General features: G+C 37.1%; 1 protein-coding gene and 1 non-coding gene across 2 annotated transcripts; both read left to right on the plus strand.

The window, feature by feature from the left end:
* Positions 1–1,956: 1,956 nt before the first annotated feature.
* On the plus strand, positions 1,957–9,692 carry TOMM20 (translocase of outer mitochondrial membrane 20). Its single transcript, XM_026705205.2, has 5 exons — positions 1,957–2,265; positions 6,260–6,306; positions 7,108–7,189; positions 7,850–7,992; positions 9,308–9,692. The coding sequence occupies exons 1-5, from the start codon at positions 2,142–2,144 to the stop codon at positions 9,350–9,352; spliced, it is 441 nt and encodes a 146-aa protein (XP_026560990.1). The 5' UTR covers positions 1,957–2,141; the 3' UTR covers positions 9,353–9,692.
* Positions 5,150–5,292, plus strand: LOC113439422 (small nucleolar RNA SNORA14). Its single transcript, XR_003374553.1, has one exon. It is a non-coding gene; the product is annotated as a small nucleolar RNA SNORA14 (small nucleolar RNA).
* Positions 9,693–11,568: the final 1,876 nt, after the last annotated feature.

An 11,568-nucleotide genomic window follows, 5' to 3' on the forward strand; every position in this document is an offset into this window, starting at 1 on the left:
TATAGATGGTCACCTAAATTAATTTGCAAAGGTAACATTGGATGATTAAAAATTCACAGTAGTAATTTATGACTATTTTAATATCTTTTATCTGTTATTTTTATAATGTAAATCAACACCAGAAAGCCTCTCTTAAAGGGTTCTAGTAACAGGCAATTAATTATTTACAAGTGTGTTCTTTGTAATGTTTATTTGTCCTTTCCATTAAATGTGTGTACATTAACATTATGAATAATTTCATAATATGAAGTTGGAAAGTGGTATAAAGCTTCACTGGAAATTTTTTAAATTATTTCATGTTGGCCCTGTTTCTTGTAGTAGTACAAAAGTACCTGCAGTATCTGGTTATGTGCTAATTACTGTTGATAACTGAAATGCAAGTCTTTCTTTTTCTTTTTTATGTCCACAATCAGTTGTTGATTTGGTTGCTTGAATCAGAAACAGACCATAGAAATCTAAAATTCAAAAGATGCAATCACCGTTATTTTTCAAAATTTGGTAATTGATATTTTAACCAGAAATGCAAGGGATCTAATCTGGAGTGCAAGTTTTTCCTGTGTATTCAGTAATAGATCTTTTTTATGATAACCTGGCCATTTATTAATCTAATTGGATCATCCTCAACTTTCACGTTGCTAGCTGTAATGATAATTATATAAACTTTTGAAAGAATTGGGTAGGGAATAAATGCTATTTAACTCAGCCTTCATTTAGTATCTAATACTGCAGTTTTCAAATCTTTAAGAAGCATTGTTGTACAGTATCAAGTATTTCAATGTTGAGTCTTAAAAATACAGATTATTCTGATAGTGATTTATTTAATGGTGTCAGAATTGTAAGATTAGAGACTCTCCCCCCCCCCTGGAAAAAAGCAGATTATACCTATATTAATTTTGTTTCAATAGATATTTTTTCTGCCTTTTTCAAAGCTTGTATTTTTAGTATCTAGTTGCTGCTTTTTCTTCATCACATGAAGAAAGCATGCATCTTGTAGCAGGACTTTTATTGTAATTGCTATGAGGGATTAGGGTATTCTAATAAAACGTCTATCTTGGGGTTTCTAAAAAAACGTAAAATTATGGCCTGGTCTGACAAAATTAGAATAGGTTTCCTGTCTGTCCATGTTAGTATGCTCCAATTTATTACAGATGATAGATTCTGAGAAAAAATCATTTAGCATTTGTTGAAAGAAAAATCCTTCTGGGTTCAGTTCCAAGTGGGGAAAAAGACACTGGAAACATGGAGGCTATTTGGAAAGATAGTTTAATGATGGACAGCAGGACCACATGGCTTGAAGCTCCAAAGTGAAAAGTATGATCACATGCTTCAAGGTGAGAAGAGGTCAAGAAGGCTGAGATGCTGAGAGTGCCTAGGTTTTATAACCTTTGTTGGGATTTGAATTGGAGCTTGTATTCTGATTGGTTGTCAGATTCCCATGGGGCCATGCAGGGGCAACTCTGTAGGCTGTCCTGAGTTCTAGGCTTGGTTGAGCCTTGCTGGATGATAATGCATTGAAAGGGCTTTGGGCAATTGGTATAGTTTTACCTGGAGATCTTTGTTATGTAAAGTATTCCGGCCCAGGCCTTAATGGCCCACCATTAACAAAGGTGGGGCTGAGTTTTTACTTCTGAGGTGAGTTTCTGCTTCTGAGTTTCTACTCTTTTTAGGGGAAATATTCAGCCTTTTTAATATTTCCTAGGATATTTCAATTTTCTAGGAGAGATGTGGGTGCTAACTTTCTACACGTTTATTTCGACTTAATGCTGATACGGTAGATAGCAATGGATTGATTTGCACGCTTTTTGTCCAGACCAATTCCAGAAAGACAATTAACTTCTGAATGAGCCCGTCGATGCAACCCATTTTCCTACAGTTAACGCCGAACCTTGTGCGACTCCTTCACGTATGCGTAACAGAAAGCCTAAGGAGGGCGACCGAGGAGCCTCTTGCGCAGGCGCATTTTAGACAGGACGCGCGCTGGGCCTCCGCTTCTCGAGCGCTCGCCCCTTAGAGGCAAAGTGAGCCTCTGGCCGTCGCCGGTTGATGACGGAAGTGCCTGCGCGAGGCGGGCCTTCCTTTTCCTTGCGTGCCCGGCCAAGGTGCCTTGGGGGAAACCGCGAGGCGGGCGCGAAAGACAGAAAATGATGGGGGGCAAGAGCAGCGCTATCGCCGCTGGCGTCTGCGGCGCCCTTTTCATCGGCTACTGCATCTATTTCGACCGCAAGAGGAGGAGCGACCCCAACTTCAAGAACCGGTTGCGGGAACGTGAGTCTTCCGGCCTCGTGTGCCCCGCCGCCGAGGGCGGACTTCGCGCTTCCCTCCCTCCTTCCCAGTCGCCTTTTTCGCGACCCGACTGCCTTTTTTTCCCTCCCGCTCCCCTTTCCCTTTGGCGTGCGGAGGGTCATTCCTCGGGCAAGCCTTGAAGAGTCGGTTCCTTTGCCCTGATTAGTGGCTTCCAAGGTCCAGGAATTCCTCGACTTAACGGCCGCTCGTCTTTCCCATAGTGAGGGGCCCCTGCCAGAGAAGGAACCGTGGCTGGAGGAGGAACCGGAGCCCCAGAAATGCGAACTCGATGCAAATAGGGTATCCCGCTGCCCTGGGTTTTCATAACCTTTCATGTGCTTGCGCAGGGAAGACATTGAACCTCAGAAAGTGTAAAAGTGAAAGGATACCTTGGAGATCATCTAGTCCAGCCCTAACTTCACAAATTGACTATCTCACACACCCCAGAAAATGGCTTCCTTTCCCCATCCCCTTATGCTTCGCCTCAATCTTCTCTTCCTTCTAAACAAACCCAGTGCCTATAACCATGTTTTTTCTCTCTCTCTTGTTCGGCACCCTTTATTCAATCTTGGTTGCATTCCTTTCAGCATACTCCATTTGTAAATGTTGTTCTTCAAATTGCATGCCAGGAACTAAATGTGTTAATCTAGGTGTGGTTTAACCCAGGGGTCTCCAACCTTGGTGACTTTAAGCCTGGGAGTTGAAGTCCACCAGGCTTAAAGTCACCAAGGTTGGAGACCCCTGGTCTAACCAATGCATATAAAAATGAATTGTTACAAGGTCCATTCATTCAGGGACCACTTGAAGTTACAACAGTGCTGAACAAAGGAACTTCCCTCCACTGTCCCATGGTAAAAATTAGGGTACTTGGCAGCCTCCTTTTACTTACAAGCACAGGGCCACTTCAACTCACCCCACCTGCCTTTTTCTCCTGATTTACGGCCTTTTGGCCTCCATGGCCCCAGCTGACATCCACCATCTTGCTCCTGTTGCTGACCAAGCATGCTCTGCTTGGCTAGTTGTGATCTGGCCACACGAGACTCTTTATTTCCCAGATCACGGGTGGTAGCTTCCTCACAAGACGCGGGGAAGATGGCCTTCCTTATGTGACCAGGTGTCTCAGGAAGGGCCAGGCTGGATGTGCCCATTAACAGTGAAGCAAGAATATGGTGAAGGTCAGCTGGAGTGATAAGAGTGCAGGGCAGCAGGGGCTTTGGAGTGCTGTGGCTGGGGCTTCCTGAGGTGGCTGCAGCTTTGTGGTGTAATGCTGGGCTGAGGCTTCATGCGGCACTGGGGGTCCGGCTTCTTCAGCCCCCAAAACATAACATGCAAAGGAACTCCTGTGCCACAGCATAGCAAGGAGCCCCAGAGCCGCGGGATACTAGGGTTGCTTGCCTGTACACTCTGCAAGTGAAGCCAAAAGGGCAGAGACTGAGGGAATAGGAAATTGAAGGGGGACAGTCTCTCACCTTGGAAGAATCAAGGCTTGGCCTGGGAAGGACCAAGCCCAGAATGACTTGGATTCGGGCGGATCTTTGGCTGATGGAATTTGATTAACACCAAAGGGGAGAGATTGCTGTTGCTAAGCCATGCAGTCGTATGAAATTATGCTTTTTGACCACATCATTTAGCATCGGAAATTCTTGTCCTAATTCTTGTCCCAAATAAAGGACTACCTGTATTTGATCTTGATCTTATATAACTTTATTGCAACCCAAAATTACATTTTCTTTTTTTTAAGCAATTGTATTACCTTCATGTTTGACTTCTGATCTATCAACAGGGCCAGATCTTTAATATAGGTGTTGTCGCCCGGTATGATCTCCCTATTCTATGTTCATGTACTTGATTTTTCCTATGCAAAATAAGTTTTTTGCATTTTTTCCTCCTGACATAAAATTTCTGGATTTTTGATATTGTTCCCCAAGGAATTTGCTATTTCCCCTTCCCCAAATTTATATTGTTGACAAATAATGTATTGATGTTTTCTTACCTTTCCATCAAGGTATTTATAAATATATTTAACACTACATGCAGAAGGGAGCCCTGCAATATACCTCAAACACTTCATTCCACTCCTCAGACAGCCAAACTCCTATTTGTCAAACTCCTATTCACTCTCTGTGCTTGCTTAATTAGAAATTTCATTCATCATCAAAATTTCCTTCACCTTTAGTGTTAGTCACAACTTTGAGAGTCAGAAAATTCAAAAGTGATTACTGCTATGAATGTATTTCCTGACATTTGTATACACATAAGCATATATGTTCGTAATATGCAGAGATAGAATGTATGTGCAAGAATTTTATGTCCAAGGTTGTTTTAATCACATAGTATTTCCCCAGAAAAAGAGATGTGTCCAGCTGTAAAATTAAATATGGAACATAAATTTTATTACTGTAAAATATGTAATATATTCCAATTACATTTCAGAAGCCTGCTTTATGTTTGGAGATTTGCTTTGCAAATATCTTCTGTATTCATAGAAAATCTCTAAAATATTTAACCATTCACTAAAATGAAAAACATCGTAATGACATATCCTATCATTGCTCCTAAATCTGATGGCTAAATGCTAATTCAGGTCAAAAGCTGGTCACTGGGAAACAAGACCAAATTTTATGTCCCCATTCTTCATGCAAATGAAAAATAGTTAAACTACACAATGGTTATTCTCCCTCCCCAACATATTCTTTGGCCATGCAGGTGCCGTAGAAGGTTGTGTGTCTTGGAAAAAGAAATCTGAAGGGGAAGATTCTTGCTTTTGATAAAGTTCCACATATATACTATAGTTACCTTCACTTTCTAATATTTGATAGTTAGGTTGCAGCATCTACAAATCCTGCTTGTAAAGTCATGCTATATAATGCATTCTCAAAACCCTCCTGGTACTGTTTCAATAATAACTTCCAGGATAAGGAGAAATGCAAAAAAAAAACACCACCAGTAGAGTTATCCAAAATGCAGTATTATTTTGTAATTCTGCATTATTTCAGCTCTTCAACAAGTACTCAATGTCCTTTGTTATGTGTTCCCTTAATAAAAAAGGTTGCTTGTAAAAACTTCGTCCCAGATTATGAAAATATCCTGTTTACCTAAGATGAGTTTTATACCTTCAAAGTAAATGTTTCTCCAAAGCAATTTGCAATAGATGATAATAAGAAGAAACAATTAGCTTGCAATTAATGCAAGGATCACAATGTTGAAAACTCCCTGGTTATGTGATACTTCTATCACTGGTAGTCTCCCTATAACCTATGTGGAAGAGCTTATGGATGAGCTTAAGTAACAGCATTTGATTAAAATTGGACTTCTGAGGTCTTTCTATGTATAACCACCAAATTTCGAAAGACTCTTGGTGTTTTGTAACACACAAGAAGCAATACACAAGTCTCTTGGTAGAAAAAAATAAGAGAAATATATATATAGGATAAGATAGTTCTTGACTTATAACAGGTTGTTTAGCAAGTTATGGGAGCCCCCCCCCCCCCAGCAACTTATGACCTGCTTCTGAAATTACAGCTGCTTAGCATCCTCATGATCACTTATGACTGACTGCAGGAAAACTGCAGCACCCTTCCATCTATTTCTGTTTAATGATCCATATGTTTAACAACTGCATCGGGAGAAAGTAGGGATAGTGTAGCCATAAGTAAAGTGATCACATGGGCATTTATCACAAATTCTGATCCATTATGGTCATGATTTGAAGACCATCTGTATGGGAATATTTTAATAACATCTATCATTGACTCTTGAGTGAGCTGAGGAAGTGACCTATAGATACAACTTTGCATAATTTAAGAACAATTATTCTACATGTGAAAGGTAATATGCTGCATATCTCCCTTATGTTCTTTGCTATGGTACGTACGGAAATCTATGAAGTGGGGACCTCCATTCTGAAAGTTACTCTGAAGTGCAAGAACGGTAGCATGATTGTTTGAAAATCAATATATCCTTATTTAATCTATAGGAAGAAAGAAACAGAAGCTTGCCAAAGAAAGAGCAGGATTTTCTAAGGTAGTAATATGTTTTTTATGTTGCATATATGCTCTACTGGCAGGCTTTGGGGCTAAGGTGAATATACTGGCTTGATCTTATATTTAATTTATTCTTACTGGTTTGTTTAGATGACTTTTCTTGTATTTTGTTGGAGCTGAGGTTTATTTCTTCATTTTTCTATCTCCTGATAATCTTCAAGAATTTCTGGAGTAGGTTGATACAAAATATTTGAATGAATACAATAAATATATTTTTCAAAGTGACCCCTAACTTGAAATTATTGTACCATCAACTATTTGTAGCATACATCCAATAGCCCTAATTATGGAGAAGCAAGAATAATGACTTTTCTTTTTTTCCCTTCCCCTTTTCCATGGAAGATCCTTCAACTAGTTTTTCAGCAAGCATTCCTTCCTTTCGAGCTCCCAATCCATCTTAGCCCATTCAGGAGCTGCTGGGGAAGGGCAAATAATCTCCTGCTATTCTTCTTTTATGGATATTTCTCTTGATCCATGTATACTAGCATGGCATATGGTGGGAAGACGTACTTCACAAATGATAGCTAATTTCTATAGCAATTGTGAGGATTGAGAAACTGATAGGGGGGTTTCTGGATGTGGTTTTATTTTTACTTTTATAACAATTTGTAAAAAAAAAAATGGAATGTAATATTCCTTGTAAACTTCTCTTTATTCTTGAAAAGTTCTTAGTCTTATTAACTTTTTGGAAATTAAAGTTTATTATATTTAAAAGCATAATGGGAAGGATGGGAGATTTTGCTATGATATTTAAATATTTGATTTGATGTTGTTCTTGTAGTTGCCTGATTTGAAAGATGCTGAAGCAGTTCAAAAATTCTTTCTTGAAGAGATACAGTTGGGAGAAGAACTTTTAGCACAAGGTTGTTGCATTTTTTGCAAATCTTTTTGCTAATTTGTATGTGACACATTAGGGATATAAAATTAGTAGAAAAAATGCTTATTACTGAAACCAGGGCTTTGGAAGGTAAAATAATTGCATGTTCTTTGTATATCTACAAACGTAATCCATCTCTGTTGCGTTTGATGACTTTTTTCCTATTTGTATAGAATTATCCTAAATGTTGATTAGCAAAGCTTAACCCTTAATCTTAACCCACTTGGAGATAAATTCAACTAAATTCAGAATACTCAATCCTAGGGCACAGGGATTGCAGGACAAATTATTTTTTGAGAGTTATAAAAAAGTAAAAATAATAGAATTCTAAATTTACAACTGCATCTTTGAAATGTTATTTTAATATACTGTACGTTGTTTTTCTATCTAAATTTGTCTAAAATAGCTCATAAATCAAGAATACCACTAACAAAATAAAGCCTGAATATTCTAGGATAGTGATTTGAACTTTGGGTACTTTTTGTTCATAAATTTATAGATGTGGCATGCAGATATATTATTTCATTGGTTGAAATAATTTGTTGAATTTTTAAATATTGTTACCTAATGGAATAGTTTCAAATCTTCATTAAATGTCATTATGCCTGATCTTTAGTTGCTATAATATAGTTGTTTTTTTATTCAGGAGAATATGAAAAAGGTGTTGATCACTTGACAAATGCCATCGCTGTTTGTGGACAACCCCAGCAATTACTACAAGTTCTCCAACAGACTCTTCCACCACCAGTTTTCCAAATGCTTCTTACTAAACTCCCTACAATTAGTCAGGTATGAAAATCTTTATCATTTGGTTTTTGAAATAGAATTAGTAATTATTATTATTAATTATTATTATTTCACCTGATCTCATCAGAATTGTTTGTTGAATCCATTAAGGTCAAATCCAGAACTGAAGAAAATGAGGATATATGTAGTGATCACAGCTTATTCCTTTCAAACAGTCCAGTTGCATCTCAGAACTGAAATTTGACTAACAATGCTTATAAATTATTCTTATAAAGAAGCTAAGCATTCTATCATAATTCACATTTGTCTGTAACTTGAATGTGATAAAACAATTTTTAAAAATATTTTGACATGACATAATTTAGTTTTCCCTATCTGAAACTCTTAGCATTTCCATCTAAATAAGAAATAACTTTATAAATGGCTATGAGAAAAAATTAACTAAATTTAGATTTTACATCAGTTTGTTCTTTGAACTGGTTTGATGTCCTATACATTAATTGTGAACTAAATTTATTAAAGAAACTGTGAATAAAGTTAATAACCCAAGTAAAAACGAAGCAAAATTGGGCACGTCCAAAACATTTGAGAAAGGCTGAGATAAAATTCAGGCTGCTAAGAAATATATTTAATATAGATTACTAGAGGTTGTTGGATATATAAAATTTACCCATAAAGTAATTGAGTTTGTATTAGATCTTTTTGCAATAGTTGCAAGAAACATACTCAAATAACCGCTCTTTTCCTGGCACACATGTGCTTGCTTTAGTTTTGCACAATAAGGAACTTTAAAAGTGAAATAGCTACCACAGATTATTATAAGTTAGAAAGGCTTCTGAATAAGTTGAATAAATTTTTGTTTCTCGTAGTTGTTCAGAGCAGGGGTCTCCAACCTTGGGCACTTTAAGCCTGGCAGACTTCAGCTCCGGGAAGTTCTGGGAGGCTTAAAGTGGCCAAGGTTGGAGACCCCTGGTTCAGAGCATGGTTTGTTAGTTAAAATGTGCCCACTGGATCCATATCGTGAGCCATGTGGCTAAGAAACATCAGTGTGCAGGATTGTTTAAAAGTTTGTCTTGTCAGAAAAGTATTTTGGATATAACTAATTCGACTGCCTCTACAAATAAGCTACACTGCTACAGCAAACCATAACGATCTGTAATTCTTTGCTTGCCTTGGTTCATTATTTCTCTAAATACTTTTAATTGCATATTAAATATTGCTACTTACTGAGGTTGATTTTTTAAGCAGAGGGAGGTTGATTTTTTAAAAGCTGGAAATTGTAACTGATTTCAGTAATATGCTTAACTGGAGAAATATACCATTAACAGTTTTAAAGTTCCTATATTTTATTTTGCAGAGAATTGTAAGTGCACAATGCTTGGCTGAAGATGACGTGGAATGAGAAATCTTTCAGGAATGCCACTTCCTTAGTCAAAAGATGAGCATCCAGGGGTAGGGAAGAGTAAAAGAATAAGCATAATAGACATGATGGACTGTGTACCACATTTAAGCCTGCCAAAGTTAATTTTAACTCTTGAGTAGGGTGGTTTGGCTGGACTTATTTATTAAACTAATGTATTTTGATAAACTCATTTTATAAATGCATCATATTGAGTTATAAAAATATCATTAACGTCAATGCAAATAAAGTTGTATATACACAGACTGCAAAGTTAAAATATGCACACCCCATGCTCATTTTTGAAAAACACAAAGCTAAGGCATTAAAGATGTACCTGGTACGTTCATGTGTAAGCCTGCTTTTTCAGCAGTCAAAGGGGATGGGGGTGAGGGACATTGTCAGCATTTCCTGGAAATTTCTTATGCTTGTTACTCAGAAAGGGAAATCAGTAGGCCTGACATTTAATTGTATTTTTATTAGAATGTCATACATTTTCCTTCATTCTCTGAAAGCTGCCTAGGGTCTTTTAGATCAAGGTACCTGAAAGCAACAACATCTTGAATTAAGACAACCGCCTCCTGGATTTGACAGATAGAACTTGTCTATCTCTATTATGTTATCCACACACATAAAATGACATTCTGATTTTAGAAGTAAATTAATTGAGGGTCTTTCAGCCACATTAAAATAATCATATTAGATATTGGTTGCTTTCCTGTAATAAACGTAGAACAATGTAATTGGGAATCAAAAATCTGGCTGAAGGAATATGTGACTTGGCATCTGAATGAAAATGAAATGAAAGCCACTTCTGAATTACACATTGAATTTACCACCAGTTTTCCATAGTGGCAACTAATAATTTCCCTGCACTCTGTACAAGAACACCAACAGATTTCAGGCTCACTGCCTACCAAAGGGCAGTACAAAAGACACTGCCCTTTGGTAAGCAGTGTCTGCCAAATTACTTGTAAAGAATACTAAGCCTGGAACTCCATTTTGCGAAGCAGAACTGATTCCCAGACCTTCTGCATACAAACCTATTTCAGGCTTATTTATTTACTCCATTTTTATCACAATCATTTTGAGTTCTATGAGAGAAAACTGTAAATTGCTAAAAACGGCTATTTTACTATTTGTTTTTCTGCTGTTTGCAGTAATTTGACTTTTAATTATTCAACCATCTGCTGCAACTTGTCCAGAGATTTACCACAAAATTTAGAAATCAGATTTTCTTTCTTGCATAACACTGTGCAGCATAACAAGTATTTCAGACTTTTTATGATCTCTTAAGTCTGTATCTTGTGTTTATGCCCAGTATATTTGCCATTTTCTAGGCATCCTTTATTTTAATTTTTATCATATATTACTCCCTTGTTTATTAAATAAAGATTTAATCACTGCTACTTATTTTATACTTATTTTAAATCCTTCAAACTGAAAGTTGTTGTTGGCTCTTTGGCACTCTGTTAGATTTATTGAATCAAAGTATTCCCATATGTACTGCTGTATAAGTTCATTCCTTGTGATATATTGATGTTGAATAAGAATTACAGTCTCATTTAGCATCTCAATGTCAGAGAGAGGTTTAAGATCTCACAGTTTATTAACTTGATCTTGTGTAGCATGGTTATCAGGTTGCTAGCAGTGTTTATGTTATAAACTGATTATGTTATTATCAGTGTTAATGATTATCCACTATAAGCAAAAGGCTTTTGCATCTCAGTCATTACTAATTTTTCTCATTGGATCACTGTTTCCAGACCTTTCAGGGTGGATTTAATTGTTCTTCCTTTAAAAAGTGCTAAAATAACAGATACTGGTTGAATTAATTTTCTAGCAAGTTAAATTTCAGTGCCTAAGGAAGACTACACAGAATGTGGTGGCTTGGTCCTCTGTTAACAGAGACCTCCCACAATGGGCCTCCTAACCTTTCTTCCACAGTTCCTGTATTACTGGTCTGTTGGCTAAGTATGCAGCTACCAGCCATTTTACTCTTTGCTTCTGATTTCCTTGAGAAGAAGTAACATGTATACTGCAGGCTAGATTCCTTTCCCAGAACGAAAAGGAATTTTTAAAGATATTTTTGATTTACATATAATAATGTTACAAGCCTAGAAGAAAATTGAAGACAGGAAGAATGGGCAATTACTTTCCAAAGAGAGAAACAGTTGCTCCCTCTAGCCTAGGATCTTATACAAACACGTCCCCAAACA

This window comes from Pseudonaja textilis, chromosome 1, assembly GCF_049901715.1.
Source record: "Pseudonaja textilis isolate UNSWEBS1 chromosome 1, rPseTex1.2, whole genome shotgun sequence".
In the NCBI taxonomy this organism is placed as follows: Eukaryota; Metazoa; Chordata; class Lepidosauria; order Squamata; family Elapidae; genus Pseudonaja; species Pseudonaja textilis.

What these genes read in the sequence shown, in the direction of transcription:
- TOMM20 (XM_026705205.2), top strand. Translation starts at nt 2,142, where the DNA reads ATGATGGGGGGCAAGAGCAGCGCTATCGCCGCTGGCGTCTGCGGCGCC. An exon ending in CAAGAACCGGTTGCGGGAAC is followed by an intron (nt 2,266 to 6,259) that starts GTGAGTCTTCCG and finishes TTTAATCTATAG; the next exon opens with GAAGAAAGAAACAGAAGCTT. An exon ending in AACTCCCTACAATTAGTCAG is followed by an intron (nt 7,993 to 9,307) that starts GTATGAAAATCT and finishes TTTATTTTGCAG; the next exon opens with AGAATTGTAAGTGCACAATG.